Source organism: Delphinus delphis, chromosome 2 (genome assembly GCF_949987515.2).
Source record: "Delphinus delphis chromosome 2, mDelDel1.2, whole genome shotgun sequence".
Lineage (NCBI taxonomy): Eukaryota > Metazoa > Chordata > Mammalia > Artiodactyla > Delphinidae > Delphinus > Delphinus delphis.
Window position 1 is genome coordinate 100,358,515 of NC_082684.1, and position 21,755 is coordinate 100,380,269.

Below are 21,755 nucleotides of genomic sequence, written 5' to 3' on the forward strand. Positions count from 1 at the left end.
ATGAGCCCATGAACACAGGGTGGGCAGCTCCCACATCAGGGCCCTGGGCCAGAACTCTCTTCCTTGGAAAAATTACCTCTAGAATGTTGTTATTGTCAACAGGGCCATTGAGATCAGAGCGCTGCTGCTTCCTCGGCTGCTCCAAACCATTGCAAACCTGGAAACCGGGAAGTTAAAGACAAAGATGGTGTTTTCACACGTGAGAAAAAATAAAAATACAAAAATAAATAAAAATTTAAATTTAAAAAAAGAAAAATAAACCAAGACACAAAACTGGAGATACAATATGATACAATTTTGTAAAATGCATGTGTATATAGGTATGTGTGTGTGCATACAGATATAATTTAACTTTTCTGCCAATAATATGTATACTTTTATACTTCTAAAAAATTACTTGAATCATATTTTCTAATTTCTTGTTTATTATTATTTTTAATTGTGGTAAAATACATATAACAGAAAGTTTGCCATCTTAACCATTTGTAAGTGTACAGTTCAGTGGCATTAAGTACTCTCCATTATTATGCAACGTTCACCATCCATCTCCAGAGCACTTTTCATCTTACAAAACTGAAACTCTGTCCCCATCAAACACTAACTCCCTATTCCCACCCCACCGCCAGCCCCCGGCAACCACCAGTTCCCGCTATCAATTTACTCTAAGGAGCACGTACGAGTGGGGTCATACAAGATTTGTCTTTTCGTGACTGGTTTACTTCACTGAGTATAATGTCCTCAAGGTTCATCCCTGTTGTAGCAGGTGTCAGAATGGCTGAATAATATTCCACCATTTATACAGACCACTGTATAAATGGTGGAATAATATTCCACCATTTATACAGACCACTGTATAATGGTGGAATAATATTCCACCATTTATACAGACCACTCTTTTGTTTATCCATTCATCAGTCCATGCACACCTGGGTTGCGTCCACCTTTTGGCTGTTGTGAATAATGCTGCTACAAACACCGGTGTACACATATCTCTCAGAGTGCCTGCTTTCAATTCTTGGGGGATATATATATATCTATATCTTGGGGGATATATATCTATCTATATATATATATCTATATATATATATCTATCTATATATATATATATATATATATCTATCTATCTATATATATATATATCTCCAGGAGTAGGACTGCAGGATCCTATGGTCATTTTATTTTTTATCTTTTGAGGAACCACCATACTGTTTTCCACAGCAGCTAAGCCATTTTACATTCCCAACAACAGTGTCCAAGGGTTAAAATTATATTTCTAACAAACTTAAATTCTTAGTTCAATGCAAATTCAAAAATCTAAATTCTTTAGTTAATGCAAATTAGTCAGTCTACTACTAGAGGAAAAATGCCCCAAGGACATGTCATAAGTCTTCTCTTAAGGAAGACATCAACCCAAAATTCTTCTTACTTCAATGAACAAAATTTAAAGTTTAGGTATATTTTCTCTACTTAATGTCCTGCACTATCCAGAAGATCTCTCCAGATCCAAGCACTGAAATCACTGTCCAAACCCCAAAGGAGGCTCTGGTGAGCCAGCATCTTAAGTCAAGTTCCAGAACTTTCTGGAAATAAATCATCAAGCAGTAACAATATGATGATGTCAATGACATTAATAAGTTTTATTTACAAATAAATAAATTTATATTATGAACATACGTATACATTATATTTACATTATGTTTATTTATAAATAAGTAACATTATTGATCACATCCTTTCCCATATGAGATGGATGTGCCCATTCCTGCTTTACAGGTAAGAGGACTGAGGCTCCAGGTGTGGACAGGAATGGCCAGGTACCCATAGGCTCAGGCAGCACAGCCATGTGTCGTGTCTTCCCTGCCCTAGACTGTCACTGTCATGGCCTGTGACTTCATTAGATCTCCGTGCAGGGGTTAGAGAAAAATGAAAAGACCCAGGCCCACCGTCCTAGCCCTGAAGGGAACAGGGGGGTTGTGCACCAGGCAGACCAGGGATTCTAGCTGAGCATCCTCTCCATGACTGCAGGTACCACTGGGCTTCAGAGGCCGTGGGCGTGGAGGGGAGGCTCAGACAGGAGGTGGACAAAGCTGGCTGGGTATTAAGGACCGGGCAGATTTGTGCCACATCCCAAGAGCAATCTGGGCTCGCTCAACCCACAGGAAGAAATGAGGCCTTCCCGGAGCAGAGGGGGTGCAGGGCACAAATGGGGCCAGGAGGGTCAGACGTCTGCTTTGTCCCCTCTTCCTTGCTGGAAGCCCAAAGGACTGCCCCTACCCCAAAGCCCCGTGAGCCCCCAGACGGCGCCGGTGGGCCCTGACCTGGCCCCGCTGTTCTGGTCTGTCCTGAGGAAGGGCTCTGGGGCCCCCTGCTCCACCCATCACAGCCCTCCTTTCAGGTCTGGCCCCATCCTTCTCCTTTCAGGTCTAATCTATCCCCCACGGATCCATGCTACCCGAGCTGAGCAGACAGCGCCCCTTCCTGCAGGGCTGAGCCTGAAGGGGTCACTCCTGCCAGGGTCCCACTGGAGCCAGGCTTCTTCCCGAACTCCTAATGGGCTCCTGCCACAGCCCTACTGGCTCTGCACCTCCCGCTGTGGACAAGACACACGAGGAAAAACCTCCTGTAATGTCCAAAGGGGTCTCTCACCTCAAAGGGTGCTCCCGTCTGCCTTAAGTAAGGCTCTAATGTGGGACATGCCCCAGACAACCCTCTGCTGTCCTGTACACCTCCCAATTTCAAGATCCACTTAGAGCACATCAGTATTTTACCTTCTTGTTTGCGAAATTTCTAACCTGGTGACCGTCCCTAGGCTGAGTTCACAAACTTCATTTCGTGAAGGCCTGCACTGCCTTACAAGGAGCCGAACAGGCACCAGGAATCTCCAAAAACCCCAAAGAAACCAACCAATCAACTGAAAAATGAAAACAGGGTCAACCACACCTAGTACACACTGCGTATTTGTGTCCCCCACCCTCCACCGCCAAAATTCATATGTTGAAACCTAACCCCCAGGGCAATGGTATTATGAGGTGGGCTGTTAGGAGGTGATTAGGATTAGATGAGCTCATGAGGGTGGGGTCCTCATGAATGGGATTAGTGCCCTTATAAAGGGGATCTCAGAGAGCTCCCTCGTCCCCCCTGCCACGTGAGGATGTAAAAGAAGATGGCTGTTTAGGGAGCTGGGTTCTCACCAGACACCAAATCTGCCAGTGCCTTGATCTTGGACTTCCAGCCTCCAGAACTAAGAAGTAAATGTCTGTTGTTTCTAAGTCCCCCAGTTTATGGTATTCTGTTTTAGCAGCCCAAAAGTACTAAGATAACACTCCTTCTACAAATGTTACAGATTGGACTAGGACCTAATTTTTCTGGCAGAAAGAGGACCATCATATGGGGCAACAGACTGTCATCAAGGTGCTGAATACATAGTGGGAAACGGCAACACCAGGACTGACGCTGGCCTTGTGTTGGGTGTCTCTGGCAAATGGAAGAGGTATCCCTTCTGGGGGACACAGTTCGGGCTTGGCCAGGGGAACCCAGGCTGGAAGTCAGTGCCCTACACCATCTCCCAGACAACTCAGTGTGGGGCCACAGCACGTGGTGACCACAGGCAACACAAGGTCTCAGGTCCACGTACAAGGGCAGCTTCTCCCCAAAGCTTCCACAGGCTCGACCCTTCCCTCCAGGCCAACATTTTCTCTAACTCCCTCAGACCACTCATCACCATGACAACTGCATCTCATAATAAACAGTCGGGGTTGTTTCCAGAGAGGCAGGAGGACGGCTTGCACTGCTTCTCCTTGGGAGAGCCCATCTGGTGCTCAAATTTTCATCTCAGGGGCCAGGATGGGGGGCTTGGCAGCAGGGGACACAGGACCTGAAATGAACATGGTTAGAGGCCCATATGGATCTCAGAGGGAGATGCTGTTTAAATCCTTCTGTGCCCTCCCCATGGTACAGCAGCCAGGCACACCTCAAAATAAGATGCCAACAGGGATGGGAGGGCCACATCCCTCATCCAGTACCTGTAGTGGGGCGTTCTCAGTGCCACCCACTGGAACCCCCATCAGCCATTGCTGGGGGGGAGGGGGGAGTGAAAGATGTGACCTGAAATATGCTAATGCAGTGGGGACCCCCCCAAACCCCACTCCACGGAGCCCGGAGACCAGAGCACGATGTGTTGGCACAGGCTGGTCACAAAATGCCAGGACCAGGGACGGCTGTTCAGGGCAGAGATGACTTGCTTGTAAGAAAAATACATTAATTTGAATAAACTGTTCGAATAAATATCTTGGCTCTAGTTAGGGAAACTAAAGCTAGGATTTTTTCACATGTCAATTCTGATTGTGTCTGCTGGATTAAACTGAAAATCTGGCAATATACCTCACATGGCTTCAGATGGAATAACAGCAAACAAGCGCACGCCCGCTCACACCATCTGGAACAAAAGCTGCGTGTTTCCGAGCGCCGTCCTGAATGACAAGCACGTGAGTGACATGGAGGGGAGCTCAGTGAGGGACAGACAGCAAAGCCAGGGAAGCCGCTGGACTGTCTTATCTGCCCCCAGACACAACTCCGAGTCAGAGAAACCCCAACTGCTGCAGGAGTCTTCTCCAGGAGTTATTTCTTGCTCTGTTCTCCAAGGCATCGGTCAGCCTGACGCATCGGACATTCCAGCTCAGGAGGGGCAGCTGGGGCAGTGACACTGAGGATGCTCCCGTGGGGCCAAGCTGAGAGCATAACCCACGGGGCCACTGACGGTCTGATCAGCGCCCTCCAGGTCTCCTCTCAAAGGCCCTCCAATCCATCCCCTGACAAATAGGTGGCTCCGGAAAATGACGATTTTGTTCTTTTGCTCCCATTCCTCTTACGATTCAGGCCACTCTGTGATATTTATCTGCAGGAGGAGGAGAGCTTGGATAAAGTCTTTATTCTTATCATAGCTATCCCTCTGGGGATGATCGCATCTTTTTTTTTTTTTTTTTTTTTTTTTTGCGGTACGCGGGCCTCTCACTGCTGCGGCCCCTCCCGCTGTGGAGCACAGGCTCCGGACGCGCAGGCTCAGCACCCATGGCTCACGGGCCCAGCCGCTCCGCGGCATGTGGGATCTTCCCGGACCGGGGCACGAACCCGTGTCCCCTGCGTCGGCAGGCGGACTCTCAACCACTGCGCCACCAGGCAAGCCCCATATTCTTCTTTTGATGATACTAACATGGTATGAGCTCAACCATTTTACATACCCCAGTGGTCTGCATGAGCTCTGTGAAAGCCCAGCAGGATTCATAATCTGGCGTCCACCCCTCCTCTGCCCCTTCATGGGCTCAGACTGGCTCGACTTAGTTTTAGATGATGCAAATTGGCTCAGGCCAGTTAATGAGACAAGAGCCTTTTCTTTCTTCTTTTTTTTTTATTGTGGCAAATATACATACGATAAAATGTATCGTTTTAGCCAATTTTAAGTGGACAATTAAGTGGCATTAAGTTCATTCACACTGATGTACAATCAACACCACCATCCGGCCACAGAACTTTTCATCATCGCCAATGGAAGCTCCGTCCCCTTTAAACACTAACCCCCGTTCCCCCCGCCCCTATCCTGGCAACCATCAGCCCGCTTCCGCCTCTATGGATTTAATTAATGTAGGTACCTCACTTGGGTGGAATCATACAGGATTTGTCCTTTTGTGACTGGCTAATTTCACTCAGCATAGTGGCCTCAAGGTATATCCCCGTTGTAGCAGGTGTCACAATTTCCTTTTTGTTTAGGGCTGAACAATAGTGCTTTGTATGTAAAAGTCTTTTCTTGGAACTTGATCCTTATAACTGTGGCGCAGAAGAGAAATCAATCTTCCCGCAAATACTGTAAAAATTACCAGGCCATGATCTCTGAGTATGGGCCAAATGGCCCATATTTTAGGTGACTTGGAAACCTTTGGCTTAATTCATCCGATTTCATTTTTCTTGGCATTTAAAAGAGGGTTGGAGATGAAATATTAATAAGATATTAGGCAAGAAAAACCTCGGGCAACAATTCCACTTCATGACATCTCCCGTGATTTGCAAATCCAATGTAGCAAGAAGCACCCTGACCCGCCACTACTCTTGTGTCTGGAGCAGGTTTTGAGGACTGGTGAAATGGCTAGACTATTCCTCCTTTCTTGAAATTAACATTCATGTTTCTAAAAGTGACCAGCATGCTATCTTTTATATACTTGGGTCCCCGTGAATGAATAAACGAATGAATGAATGTAGAAGGGAAAAGATGACAGCAAGGGAGAGCATCTATTTTCAATGACTAGAAAAGAAAGCAGCAGCAGAAGTAGCCAGAGACCTGGCTTGGGTGTGGGGTGGTCTGGGTGTGAGCCCTTCTGAGGAAGACACTTGGGTGGGTGAGTCTGTGTCAGTGCATACCCCTCCACAGCCAGAGACCCAGGAGCTCTGGAAGTGAAGGTCAGGAACAGAGGTCTCCCAGCCGGCACCAAGGGCTGATCTGAGGGGAAGCGTGAGATCCAAAGTCGAAGTGGGAAGGGTGAGGGGAGGGATAGGGCTGCACCAGAGGTCAGAGTGGGCCAATGGGTCCCAGAGGCAGAATCAGAGGCCGTTTGCAAGTGTCAGGGCCAATGAAGAGGAGGACTGACCAAGGAGGGCAAACAGGCAACGCCCCGAACAACAACCTCCCTCCTACCTGACATGGTGCCCCGAGCACTGTCCTGAGAAGTACCCCCTCGGCCAAAGTCTAGCGCAGGCTCGCTGACCTGCTGGCCTGACTGCACCCAGAGCGCGGCAGGGTGGCCAACCGTGGGGCAGACACGGCAGTGCCTCAGCACCAAGGACAGCACACCGCCAGCTCTTAAGAGGACCATCTGCTGGCTGTTGAAACCAACCTGAGCAGCCGGGCAACGAGGTTCCGCAAGCCCAGATCCAAGCATCCTTCAGCTCCAGGAGTCTGGGCCTTGGCTTGGTCTCAGGTGGAGAGACCAGCTTCTCTTCCGCGAAGGCTGACTGTGGTCTTGGCAGGGTCTGGAGTCCACGCTAGGCCCTGGGGTGCCATCCTGTGCCTCACCCCCTTCTCAGCCTTTCTGAGCTGTGCTCAGTTTTCCTGAGCTGTCCATGGTATTATCTGATGTAGGGTTGGGAGCTATTCTTGGTTAGCCTCCTATTAAAGACACAGTGCCGTGTCTTTTTTAGTAACTGATTAGCATTGACCGCTATCTGAGCGCTTTGGGGTGCAAACCCCGTGACTGCCATCGCCATGCTGTTTCATCTCCGAATCTCGTGCTCAGCAATGTGGTCTTTCTCCCCGAACAGAAGTTGTTACTATATATTCTCCCATGGAGCCCTGCACTTCCTGGGGAATGTCATGTGACTGACTGATACTGTGGGATGTATCTTGAGCCCCTGGCACATGTGGGGGACGGTGGCGGTGCTGCAGGGGCCCGAGGACGGGAGATGCAGGTCGGGCAGCGCCCTGCCTCAGTCCCCCACCCACCTCTCTCCTTCCCCGAAACCTGCCCTGGACACACACCACTGGCCAAGCAGTGCAATTCGAGTCAAAGCAACGCAATCCCAGCTCCACACGTGGTGGGCACCCTCTCCCTGCTGGCATCTCCTCAGATCCCTCCCTGCCTGCCCTTACAGACGCTCCCCACCCATCCCCTGTGCTCCCACATGGGAGCCTCTGCCCTGGCCATCCACCAGAGATGCTCAGGGTCCTCCCACTTCCCCCTCCCCCTGATGGCCCTGCTCTGTCCCTCTCTCATCAGCATCCTCAATCCAGTCCTTCACCTTCCACCTGTCCTCCTCCAGGGCTCTGGCCCCCGTCACAATCCCCAACCCCACTGCATGCTAAGGACGCCCGTGACCTCCACGTTCAGCCCGCCTGGTCAGCTGACTTCCCAAAGCCCCCCCTCAAAGTCCCGAGACCTCTCTACTTATCACCCACGCGGGAGCCCGTCCCCAGGAAGCCTGCAAGGGACTCATGGGCTGGGCAGCGGGGTCTCTGCTGATCACCCAGCCCCACCCGGATGGATGGTGAGTCTCTGCCTGTCTGTCTCCCTCTAGAACGAGCTTCTCGATGCAGGCTTAAGTCACTTTCATCTCTGCACCCCCAGGGCCCGGCACATGGTAAGTGCAGTTCGCACGGACTGCGTGGGAGGGTTCGCAGACGCCAGCCAGCCCAGGAGGTGGGGAGTGGGAATTACGTTCAGAAACCCCGGGTAAAGGAGGGATGGCGTTTGGAATTAGAGAGAAACCGGTGGTCTGGAGCCCAGCTCATCTGCCTGGAAAGCGGGGATCTCAGTTAACTTTCAATTCAGAATCGAGTGTGAGAAAATCAGGGCACCCTTGGAGATGTGTGGCTGCCACACGGCCCCCCAGATCAGGGAATCCAGAGCAGAAAGGGGCTGAGGATGCCACCAGGAGGATGTGAGGACCGCCCCCCAAGAAATCCCTGCGGGGAGAGGGGGCACCTGAAGAGGGCCTGCAGAGAGGGGAGAGTCTGAGGGCACCCGGGGAGTTGCTCCCATCCCACCTGTCACCCCCACCCATCAGGCCCCACCCGTCTCCACGGTGTCTCTGGCCAGTCCCATGCCTCCTCTCATCCTGCCTCACCCTGCTGGCTTCGTCCCTCCCTTGATGTCACCCCAGAAAATGGGGACATCATCTCGCTCCCTGCCCGGCCCAGCACGGTCCAGTCTGCGTGCAGAGCCTCACCTGACTGCCTCCCCCACCTCCTGAGATTCCCACGGATGTAAGACCCGCACCCTCATCCTGACGGCAAGCGCTCCACGCCCCTCACCATCCATTGCCAGATACTGACCCAATCAGCTCTGCTCCCACAGCCCCAGGTGGCATGTCCAGAACATTCCCGAACCAGGAGCTGGTGCAGCGGAGGGAGGTCCAGGCTTCCTGGCTCTGCCATCTGTGCTCTTAACCACTAGCCCCAACTCTCTCGAGGGTGGAGGAGGGGGGCAGGGAAGGAACTTTCTAGATTACTGTTAGGGGAGGGGCTTCACGTGATTTTCCCAAACAATAAAGACAGTGTTTTAGAAGCCCCGCTTTAACTAGATTTTAAAAGCCCTGACGCAAGCCCAGATTCCTGCCAGATGAACTGTTCCATGAAAGTAACAGCCACCTCTAGTCACAGGTCAAGAGGCTTCATAAAAATCACATCAGGGCGTTGCGCTGACTCGGCAAATGGGCTCCAAGAAGTCAAGTTTGGGAGCTCGGGCAGACCAAGCGAGGGGCTGAGGATGCCGAGGCCTGGATTTCGTTTTCCAGGGCGGTCCCGGGAATTAGTGACAGCAGGCGCACTGGGCGGGGACGAGGCTGGGGAGGAGCACAGGAGCCCAGGGACCCTTCCATGCACCCTCCCCGTGAGCAAAGGGACGTCCAGGACTGATGCCCGGGCAGGCAGGCAGAGGTGTGGGGACGGCTGCAGAACTGGAGCAGGGCTGCAGGAAGGAAGAGGCCAGCTGCGCTCCACGGAGGCCTCGGGGGTGTTGAGGACCTTCCACTGTCCCGCCATGCTCCTGGACACCCCTCCCCCCCTCCACCCCCCGCAAGCCCTGTCCTCAGCACCTGCCCGAGGGCTCCTTCTCCAGCTTGGTCCGGCCTGGGGGCCAGGTCTGGGCAGACTGTTCCCACCTGGGCACTGTTGCAAGCACCAGGGTCCCTGGCACACCTGCTTCCACCTGGGCACCAGCGACCCCAGGATGCTCTTCTCTCGGCCCCTCAGGGCCAGGGGGTCCTCTACAAAAAGCAGGTGCTCATACTTGCTTCATACGTCGCTGAACAAGGCACATGTGAGCCCAGTGGGAGCATCACCCCCTACACAGGGCAGACCAAGGTTGCCCCTGCCCCTAATATTCCCCCTCCCTATTTGGTGTCAGCATTCCTGCCACCATCTCCAAAGGTCCTGCATAAAGCAAGTCTTGACTGAACGCCAATCACAGCAAAGGCGCCCGCACAGGGAGCAAGGCTGAACACTCGTGTGTGTGATGTGGCCTCGGGGCCCTGGATCACACCTCCCTCTAACTGCTGTATTAAGTTGACTACGATGTATTGGTCTTTCTTTTTTTCTATTGTCAGAGGGCTCTTTCTAGAAAGCACTGGCTGGGCTGATAATAAACAGAAATCATGAAAATCCCAAAGAATCAAAACACGCCTTTGGTTTGCCCTCCAGACGTGCGGAGCTGTTCCACGTGGTGGTCACATAAATCTGAAGCCTCCATCTCTACGATCACTGAAGCCCTGATGTGTACCCAGCCCACAGGGGCACGGAGGGCCAGGGAAGGCCGCAACCCTAGGAATCTACAAGGCGCAGAGGATGGAGAGTCTCTGAAAGAAGTTCGGGCACAGAGCAGGTGTTTCTGGAGGACCTGATCTCACAACAGCTGTCACAAGCGAGTCCTTGCCAAACACAGACGCACAGCAGGGACCACAAGAGCCTGTCACCCCAGGCACCCCAAAGACTCACGGAACCACGATCTCTGGTGCTGGACAAACATGCTCTTACCGTGCCCCCAGGAGCATGGGGGGCACCCCTCTTCACAGGAGGTGCACTGAGGACTCGCCCGGTCCTCCTAAGCTGTGACACCAGCCTGGGTGGGGTCCTCCCTCCACACTCCCGGCCTCGCTGCCAAACGGCAGAGGACCACCCTGGCAGATGCAGAAACGGCCATTCTATCTGGATATTCAATATGCATCTGGCTGGACCCAACTCATGCACTGTTTAACTGCTGTATGTAAAAAAAAAAAAAAAAAAAAAATCAATATTTCATGTCACCAAAGCTCAACAAAATTAAGAAAAATGCCCCATGAAAAATCTCTACTTGACTGATTTCATCTATGGCCTGAGCCCTCATGAAGTCAGGACGTTGCGACAGTTTTACAGGCCGGAGGTCTGGTGTCTGCCGGTCACCTTGCTGGTGCCAGGACACACTTGCCGCGAACGGTAGAGCCCGTCAGGTCTCGTGATAACGGATAACGAGTAAACAGATGACAGGGCAAGAGGAAACTCACCCACACTCACCCCCTCGCTGAGCTCGGCATCACCTCTTCTAGAGCTGCCCAGGGTCACGGGTACGAGACTTGCCCTAACAAACTGTTCCGGCCTCACACTGTGTAACCATGGATGCGGCACTGACCCCACACAGGTCTCAAAGGCCTCGTCTGTAAAATGGGAATAACCCTAGTCCCTACCTCTTCCAGTTGCTCTAAGATTCACTGAGATCATATACATAAAGCCCTAGCACGGTGCTGGCCGTCACTACCCACACCGGCGTCACCTCCACCGTCACCCAGGGTTCTCCACAAGTGGCAAAACAAGAAACATTAAATCCTCAGAAGCCACGGGTCCCACAGGTGACAGAGGTGACAGCTTTCCCACCACTGTGGGTTGATGGTGACCATCCTGGGACTGAGCCATACGGGGACAGGTCTTGGGATGTCACATGGTCTGGCCCTCTGCCCCGAGGATGTGCATCTTTGGTTGGTGTATTCCTGTGGGGAGAGAAAAGGGCTCGAGGCTCCAGAGTGTTCGGGAGAGGCGAGTGGAGCAGGGCTGCGGTGTCCTCGTCGCTGGGAGTCTGGGATGAAGGCAGCACCCATGTGAGCACGGAGGGGATCTCTAGGAAGGGGAAGGCTTTGCAGCAGCGTTTCTCAAAGTCATCTGCCAACCCGATACGGTCAGCTCTCCTTGTTCGTGGCTGTGATGTTCAATAAAGTTGCCATGAACCCTGAAGGAGGGGATCCTGGACCACCGTTCCCAGAGGAAATACAGGGTGAGCTTCCCCTGAGCCTCTGGTCCCCACATTTCATCAACCGATCCATACATGACCTTGTTCTATGTATGTTTCTATTTAAAGACACCTTATTTACCATGTATTACTCATAAATAATTAATTACATCCAGTATATATAATAAAACACTAGCTGAGAAGAGTTTCACATTTTCCTGACCCGGGATAACAAGACTGTCAATTTCATCGGCTAGGGTCAGAGTTAGGGTTTCAGCCCTATAACAAGATGTTTTTGAATGGGTGGTCATCTCACAAATCCACAAAGTTAGCCACTTTTCCATCACTCCCTCACACACTGTAGATGTTACTCCAGCACTCCGTGGAGCAGCCCCAGGTACAGATCGGCAAATTCTTCTTCCTTTTTCTGAATGTACCATGTTGTTACTTGTGAACACTGAACTCACGGCCAACAGCTCTGTCATTCACACCTGAATGAAACACCCAACACACGTGTTTTTCTCCAAAAGGCACGTCTCAGCCTTCTTGCGCTTAGGAACACTAGACAGCACTTCAGCACTGCACTTGGGGGTCATTCTATCACCAGTAACAAGCACACAAATGCAAAAGACACGGCACTAAAAGGACCACAAAAAGGACACTTTTTCATAGTATGAGCTGAAAGAGGGCAGGGCATCTCCTTGTTCAAACTTAGCTGGGAACTGGCGTGTTGAATGACTCAATTTTTTTGCCTGTCTGTGCGTGTCCGAAAAGGACTGCATAAGTGCCATGGGTATAGGTTTTTAAGGTTACAGATAAACTCTAGTGAGCAGGCAAATTCACAAATACCGAATCCATGAAAAATAAGGATGAGGCACACCTTGTTTACAGAACACCTCTAAGCGGATGCTTCGGGGAAATCCTGAGAGGCAATTTGTCTCTTTGATTTGAAAACTTTTTTTTTTTTTTTTCGGTACGCGGACCTCTCACTGTTGTGGCCTCTCCCATTGCGGAGCACGGGCTCTGGACGCGCAGGCTCAGCGGCCACGGCTCACGGGCCCAGCCGCTCCGTGGCATGTGGGATCTTCCCGGACCGGGGCACGAACCCGTGTCCCCTGCATCGGCAGGCAGACTCTCAACCACTGCACCACCAGGGAAGCCCTGTTTTGTTGTTTCATTAATTTATTTTTTATTGAAGTATAGTTGATTTACCATGTTGTGTTATTTCAGGTGTACAGCAAAGTCACTTGAGTTATAGATATATTCCTTTTCAGATTCTTTCCCCATGTAGGCTACTACAAAATGAAAACTCGATGCTGGAATTCTACAATGTCACAGGGCAAAATATTTTTTGCCTCTATTTTCCAAAATGTCCTCAATAAACTTTCATTGATTTGAAAAAACTTTTTTCCTGTAAAAACACTCACATGCGGGTCTCCTCTGTTCCCCACGATCACACCCTAGCTTCCCGCAACGCCAAGTCCACCTCCTTCAGGTTCTCCAGACCTGCGTGCCCCTGTTCAGACCTCTCAGTCTCCTCAGAGCAGCATGGGGGCAGCTCTAACTGCAAACTGGAGCCTTTTCAAAAAAAAAAGAGGCTAAAGAAAAACATCTGCAGCAAAAAGTAACATCTGTGGTGCACGCGTAAAGTGCTGCTAGGAAATGGAAAAGCATCGAGACCCCAAAAGATAAAAGGCACCAATCATTCATAGAAGAAAAATAAAGTATCAGAAAAGAGGATCATGGGGTCAGCATTCATGCATAGCCTGGGAATTTATCCTCAAGTAATAAATCCAAAGGAGGAAAACCTGCCTCCCTCATACAAAGAGGTCTGTATAGTCTCGCATATAAAAGAAAATGCCATCCGCAACCTGCACACTCCATGGCAGGATATGTACGGACAAATCAATTAGATGGCCCATTGCCTGAACTTCAAAGGTTGGCAAAAAGGATCATGAAAATGATAGGACAACACGGAGCGACATTTACAACATGTCAGATTTTAAAAGCAGGATGGCAGAAGCACACGTGGGACCACGATGGCAGCTAGAGACATTGTTTATGCTCAGTGCCAGAGTCTGAGAAGGTGGGAACCACAGTCCCCTTTCTAATTCTATTGTAATATTGTTGTCCATACAGCGACTGAGTGAAGTGCTATTCAGCACTCTTAGAAGCACCCACGACATAACTTTTCGAGCTTTGAAATGAGGGGAAGAAAGGAGGGATGCTATCTATGTACTTCTCCTCCAACAGGAGTCCTCCAAGAATTGCTTCTCAAACTGCATGTGGCATCTTGCTAAAATGCAGCCTTAACTAATAAGGACCTACTGTATAGCACAGGGAACTCTACTCAATACTCTGTAATGACCGATATGGGAAAATAATGTAAAAATCAGTGGATATATGTATATGTATAACTGATTCACTTTGCTGTACATCAGAAACTAACACAACATTGTAAATCAACTATACTCCAATAAAAACTAATTAAAAAAACAAAACAAAATGCAGGCTTGGCACTGGCAGTCCTCGCCGCCGGTGGTGCTGGGCCGTGGACCATGCTTTACAAACCAACAGTCTAGGCACCTAGATGGCTGATGCTGTCCATTTCTCCCTCAGGTGATTTCCACCACAGCCTTCACTGTGTGCACAGTACTGGGGGGGCTGGCGTGGGACCCAGGAGCACCCTGTGCACCTGTTGGGGGCCAGGACTTTGCTGGCCACACGGCCTGGATATTCCCAGGGTAGAAGGGGGTTCCTTTTAGAAAGGCAGGCTGTGGTCTGAAGCAAGGAATTGCCAAAATTCCCAGGGAACTTCCTTCTTTACACACAGACACACATACACACACACACAGACACACACACATAGACACACACACACACACACACACATACACACACGCACACACATCTTGCTTTCAAGACGGTTCCTGTCACCAGCGGCTCAACTTGATCAAATTTCAAAGTGTTCTTCATCTGGATGGGCCATTCGGGTCTACAAGACATGATGACCCAGCCAGGGCAGAGCCCTCAAGAGGAGGCCAGTTTCTTCGGGGGCCCTTGTCCGCCCTGAGCTGGGAATCGCCAGCCTCTCCCCTTGATGGAATTAACTTGTGAATGAATGAGTGAATAAAGCCAGAAAAGCTAGGCAATAATAAACCAGCATAAATGAGCCTTTCCGGGGTCTTGGAAGAGAGCATTTGTTTCAAGGAAACACTCTATTTGGGGAGAAAAGGTACCTGCCCTTCCACTCAATGCCACGTCTGAAGAACAGACCTCCTCTGGGCCCCCACCTCCACCCTCATCCACCTCCAGCCCTCCAACCCAAAGGGCTGCATTTTCACTCAAACTGGCATGTGGTTTAAGTAAAGCCCAACATCAGGTCTCGTGCACTCCCCACCATATGCCCTAGAGATCATTTCTCTCGACTAGAACTTTGTCCGGGCATCACTTGTCCTGGTGAGCTCAGCACGTCATCTGCCTTGCGTGGTCCACATTGACCTGCGGCACCATCGCCGCTACTGGGTGGTGAGTCCAGCCCTGCCAGGACTGCAGGACAGCAGTACTGTTCCCTAAAGCCCAGACCTTGACCCCAGAGCCGCCGCTATTGTTGGGGGGCACCCTCCACATCCACTAGCGCACAGCAGTTTCTTTATACCCCAGAGCCCCCAGCACACACAGAATGGCCTCAAATGACAGGAACACCCCGAAAGTGAAGTCAATTTATGCTTAACGATCTTTAAAAAAGTATCAAAGGGAAGTTCCAGAAACCTACAGTGAGTCAATAGGACTTGTTACCCAAACACGAGCTCTCACTATCTATACTTTTCAAATGCATGAACTCTTCTGGGAAAAAAATAATATTAATGAAGCCTTTAAAAAATATGAAAGCAGTTCGTTCTCATTTGTCCACAGATTTAGCTAAACAGAAGTTCCTTTACATGCGTCTAATATTCACATCTTTTTATATACACGTAAGTTTTTTTGAAAGGCAGCTTGTCAAGAGTGTTCATTAGAATACACACTCACTTTGCTATAATTAAAAGAAAATAGTTACGCTTAAACCCACTGGCCTCATTAGCATACATCTCTTCTCCAAAACATTGTCAAACCTTCAAATAATCATTTGCAAAACCGTTTTTTACAGCTAATCGCCCATCAGGCCAAGGCCCCCAGGCTTTCAGAGAAGTGTCACCCAATAAAACCATCCCCAGTGAAATGCACTCAGGTCGCTGCCCCTCGACGCTAGGCTGCCCCCAACCACCGGCCGCAGCTGCCTGCGCTCGCCAGTAGCCCCGCATCCTTGCCGAAGTCCGGCCAGCCTGAAGAAACCCCCTGGTGAGGGGCAACCGTCACAGGGACCACCCCCACGTGAGCAGATCCAGGGCAGGCACACTAAGACCCAACCTCTTCTGGGTGGGCTGGGGTGTCTCCTGGGAGCCCTGGTTGCCAGTCAGCCTTCCACCAGATTTTCTTGACATTTAACTAAGGCCCCTGATGGGTGAACAGGAGTGGCTGGGCCATCCACACATAACTGAGGGGATGGAGAGCTAGGCACACATTCTGATCTACAGGTTACAGCAGCACCTTTGCTCTCCGGGCCCCTCCATCCCCTTCCCTGGGGACAGCCAGGGTCCTACCTGCTCTTGGGGCCACTTCGGCCTCTCCTCGGGGGTCCTGGTCTTGGTCTTGAAGCTTCTCTGGGGGTCTGCGGGGTGCTTGGCCTCGGGAGGCAGGTTCAGGGACTTGGGCCGGCCCTCGTGTCTGCTGGGGCCGCGGCGGGCCTCGGCAGGCGGGCAGGCCTCCGAGGGGCCCCCGGGCCCCGGCTCGGGTGCCCGCAGCGGCGCGTGCTCAGGGCTGGCCTCGCCGGCACCGGCGATGCTGCTCGTGCTCAAGCTCATCTTGATCTCGGCCACGATCTGGTCGATGTCCTCTTCCTGGTCCTCCAGGTCCCCGTCCCCGCGCCTCGGGCGGTAGGGGGATGCGCTGCCCTCGTTTCCGTTGGCCTCAGTGGGGTAGTAGTCCTGGTAGGCCTCTTCGCCGGGACAGTAGTGGACGCCCTCTTCCTGGTCCTGGGCCTCCAGCATAGAGGCCTCAACCTCTGGGGTGGGGAGGTGGCCGTCTCGGTAGCCGGGGCTGTCCTGGTCCCCGTGGCCGTGCGGTTGCGGGCCCGCCGGATCCGTCCACTCCTCCACCGCCTCCTGGCACTCGTCCGTCTCCAGGTGGTGCGCGTCGTGGGCCAGGTAGCCGTCCCCGTTGCAGTCCATGCCCTGCAGGTAGCTGTCATCCTCGGGGCAGTAGCGGATATAGTAGGTGATGCCCTCCTCTTCCTCGGGGAGGCCCTCGTCATAGTCCTCCTCCTCGGAGGTGTTGTTCACGTAGTCGGAGCTGGAGTCCCCGTCGGGGCTGTGGTCGTGGCCGCCCTGCTCGGCAGGCACAGGGCTCTCGGGCCGCAGGGCCGCCAGCTCCAGGCCCTTGGGCACGTACTCCTCCAGGGGCAGCTCAGCATCCTCGCTCTCGGGCTCCGGGCCCGGCCTCGCCCTGTGGTCCAGCATGCTGCTCGCCGTGTTCGGACGCTTCCGGTGGGCCATGGCGGGCAGTCACGCGGCCATTGTCACCAACGGGCAGCCACTGTGGGGAGGAAGAGGGGACAGGACAGTCAGAGCCCGAGAAGCACGCCCCGCCAGCATGGTTTACACCAGAGCGATGTAACGCGAGTCTGTTCAAATGACGTGACGCCCCCACCCCAGCTGACTGGTGTGTCAGGACCGGCGCACACACCTGCCAAAGAGAGAGGAGGAAACCGGGGCTGGAGGAGGAGGCCCCAACGACCCCCAGGACGCCTGCTGCTTTCCCCCCAACTCCCCGCTCATTCGAGACTTCCCTCTCCTTTTTTTCTTTTTATTTGAAGTATAGTGGATTTACAACATTGTGTTACTCTTAGGTGTACAGCACAGTGAGTCAGTTTTGTTTTTTTTTTTTTTTTTGCTGTACGCGGGCCTCTCACTGCTGTGGCCTCTCCCGTTGCAGAGCACAGGCTCCGGACCGCAGGCTCAGCGGCCATGGCTCACGGGCCCAGCCGCTCCGCAGCATGTGGGATCCTCCCGGACCGGGGCACGAACCCGCGTCTCCTGCATCGGCAGGCGGACTCTCAACCACTGCGCCACTAGGGAAGCCCGATTCAGTTTTATATATATATTCTTTTTCAAAGTCTTTTCCACAACAGGTTATTACAAGATATTGAATATAGTCTCCTGAACTATAGATTAGATCCTTGCTGTTTACCTATTTTATATAAAGTAGTATGTATCTTTTTTTTTTTCTTTGCGGTACACGGGTCTCTCACCGTCGTGGCCTCTCCCGTTGCGGAGCCAGCGGCCACGGCCCACGGGCCCAGCCACCCCACGGCACGTGGGATCTTCCCGGACCGGGGCATGAACTCATGTCCCCTGCATCGGCAGGCGGACTCTCAACCACCGCACCACCAGGGAAGCCCTAGTGTGTATCTTTTAATCCCAAACTCCTAATTTATCCCTCCCCCACCCTTTCCCCTTTGATAATCATTAGTTTCTTTTCTATGTCTGTTTGTATGTTTTCGTTTTGTAAATAAGTTCATTTATACCATTTTTTTTAGATACCACATATAAGTGATATCATATTTGTCTTTCTCTGACTTACTTCACCTGGTATGATTATCTCTAGGTCCATCCATGTTGCTGCAAATGGCATTATTTCATTCTTTCTTATGGCTGAGTAATGTTCCATTGTATATATGTACCACATCTTCTTTATCCATTCGTCTGTCGATGGGCATTTGGGTTGCTTCCGTGACCTGGCTATTGTAAATAGTGCTGCAATGAACACTGGGGTGCATGTGTCTTTTTGAATTATGGTTTTCTCAGGGTATATGCCCAGTAGTGGGATTGCTGAGTCATATGGTAATTCTATTTTTAGTTTTTTAAGGAACCTCCATACTGTTCTCCATAGTGGCTGCACCAATTTACATTCCCACCAAGAGTGAAACACGGTTCCCTTTTCTCCATACCCTTTCCAGCATTTACTGTTTGTAGACTTTTTAATGATGGCCATTCTGACTGGTGCCAGGTGGTACCTCACTGTGGTTTTGGTTTGCATTTCTCTAATAATTAGCAATGTTGAGCATCTTTTCATGTGCCTGTCAGCCGTCTCACTCATGACTTTGTGAAGATGCTCACTGATTGAGAAGCCCAAGGGACCAAGACAAATGGTCATAAGATCAGGTTATTTGCTCTCAAAAAGAAAAAGAGAAGCTTTCATTCCAAAGACATGATGAAGCCAATGAGGAGGTGCCCTACCCCTTTCAAGTTGAAATCCGCTGCCCCTCGAAGCCCATCTCAAGTCCGCCCCCCTCCTCGAGCTCATCCCCCACTCCCCGGCACACACAAGCCTCTGCTTCCTCCTTACTCCAAACGACAGCACTGACCAGATTTGCCAGGAGCCATCCAGGCCGAGTGCCACAGAGAGACACGGGATGTAAGCCTGAGCCTCACGGCTCGATGGGGTGGGGGCCCAGGAAGGGGGGACTCCAGAGGGAGGACCACCAGGAGAAGGGGGACACCCAGGACGCGGCTGCTGCTTACGGGATGTGGGTCACGGCACCACCAGGCACCGCAAAGCCCAAACTGGGAGGGTCCTGTACCCCACCGCCCAGGACCCTGCATTTTATCCCACAAACCATGCAGCATCATTGGGCAATTTTCAGCAGGCACGTGACACAAGATTTCTCTTTCAGCCCCTTCGGGAGACACTGGGGGACAGGCGGCTGGAGGAATGGAGACCAATGGAAACACCCTTCCCGTCCTCTAGGGAAGTGAGAGGCTCACAAGTGGCCGTGTCTCCACAGCATCGCTAGACACTAAAAGATCCACATCACTTCCCCAGAGCAGCCCACACTCCTGAAAGTGGTCCCACACCAGGACAACCGTCACTGAGATGGACCCTGCAGGGTCTGAGCGTCCTCCCAAGTCACCCCATCCCCAAACCCTGAAACTGACGGGCCCATTCCAGAGATCTGTTCCTGGTAGAGAGCAAGGTGTCCAGTGTTCCCTAAAATACAGTTGATCAGAGAGGATGTACCAAGAGTACCAAGCACTGTTGTACAGCAGATTTCCCACAAAGTACAGCCAACCGCAACAGATGTGCCACCTGCTGTAGGAATGATACAAGGCACTTGGCAAACACTCTTTTGGATACAATCTCCAGGAAAAGCCTTCCTCAAAATGGTCCCTAAAGTGTGTATGGAATGTGCTGGCTAAGGTGTGACCAGATCCCTATGCCTTGGAAACCAGGATGGTGGAGGGCCAATGGGGCTAGTGGTTACTTGCACAGGAGCACACGGGTCCCTTTTCTTTGCAGAGGGCAGGGCACCATCTCTGTAGCGTCTCTGTAGCTCCCCAGGGTCTGACACCAGGCCACGCACACTGCAGGTATTCACATCCTTGTCAAAGGATAAACCAAGGTACACAGTATCTCTTACTATCTTAACTTTGAATTCTATGTCATCTGGGGGGGACAACATCTTACGCACACCTAGATGTGTATGCCCACACCTATATACAACACCCTACTGGCCAATGTAAGACTCAAGGACTAAAGTATATGGTAACATAGAGCAGATCCTGATCCTATTAATGTAACGCAAGTAACCTATAATTATTAAATTTATTTTATTGAAGTACAGTTGAGTTACAATGTTGTGTTTATCTTTGTTATACAGCAAAGTGATTCAGTTTTATACATATATATGTATATATGTGTGTGTGTGTGTGTGTGTGTGTGTGTGTATATATATATATATATATATATACACACACACACACTCACACACATTCTTTATCATTTTCTTTTCCATTATGGTTCATCACAGGATATCAACTATAGTTCCCTGTGCTACACTCAACAGCAGACCTTGTTTATCCATTCTATATATAATGGTTTGCATCTGTTAATCCCAAACTCCCAATCCATCCCTCCCCCACCCCCTCTCCCCCTTGGCAACCACAAGTCTGTTCTCTATGTCCGTGAGTCTGTTTTTGTTTCATAGGTAAGTTCATTTGTGTCATATTTTAGATTCCACATATGTGATATCATATGGTATTTGTCTTTCTCTTTCTGACTTACTTCACTTAGTATGATAATATCTATGTCCATCCATGTTGCTGCAAATGGCATTATTTCATTGTTTTTTAATGGCTGAGTAATATTCCATTGTATATATGTACCACACCTTCTTTATCTATTCCTCTGTCAATGGACATTTAGGTTGTTTTCATGTCTTGGCTATTGTGCACAGTGCTGCTATGAACATAGGGGTGCATGTATCTTTTCCAATTGGAGTTTTGTCCAAAGTAATCTATAATTTAAGGCTGTCCCAGCCAAAATCTCAGTGGAATACTGGGGAGACCTTGACCTAGTAATTCTTATGTTCATTTAGAAGAACAAATTTGTGAAAATAGCTGGGAAAGATCTAAAACATGAGACTGTGAGGAGAATTTGCCTTATCAAGCATTTAACTATACTCTAAAGTCATGGTAATTAAAATGGCATGGTAGTGTTGCTGGACAGACAGAGATGGTACAGATGAGAAAGTCCAGAAACAGACATACGTTCAGGTAGGAATGTAGTCTCTGCCATGTAGGGTGACCAGCCATCCCGGTTTTCTGGGACTGAACACAGTTTCCGAGGACACAGCACTTTCAGTGCTAAAACCAGGATGGCTGGTCACCCTAAGGCATGTGGAAAAGAATAGTCTATTTGGTGAGGGGTATTGGGATACTTGGGCTGCACACTGGAACCACCTGGGGAATTTTACGGGTACTCACGCCTGACATTCCAAGTTCATTGGTAGAGCCGTGATCCGGCATCCAGGTTTTTAATGTGTACAAAATTTGAAAACCACTGGGGCGATCGTTTGGGAGGAAACTAAGCTGCTCCCTACCTTCTGCATGTATGCTTTTCAGATGGGCTAAATATTTCAAGATA

General features: G+C 50.7%; 1 protein-coding gene across 2 annotated transcripts in view; it reads right to left on the reverse strand.

The window, feature by feature from the left end:
• The window catches only part of APBA2 (amyloid beta precursor protein binding family A member 2), a 186,272-nt gene that overhangs the window by 45,858 nt on the left and 118,659 nt on the right, over nucleotides 1-21,755 (reverse strand). For both annotated transcript variants that reach the window (XM_060005300.1, XM_060005301.1), the window contains exons 4-5: nucleotides 16,376-17,366; nucleotides 77-157 (exon numbers count right to left, since the gene is read on the reverse strand). In XM_060005300.1, the coding sequence (XP_059861283.1) occupies nucleotides 77-157; nucleotides 16,376-17,326 (1,032 nt within the window). In that variant the 5' untranslated portion in view covers nucleotides 17,327-17,366. The remainder of the gene's footprint in view (nucleotides 1-76; nucleotides 158-16,375; nucleotides 17,367-21,755) is intronic.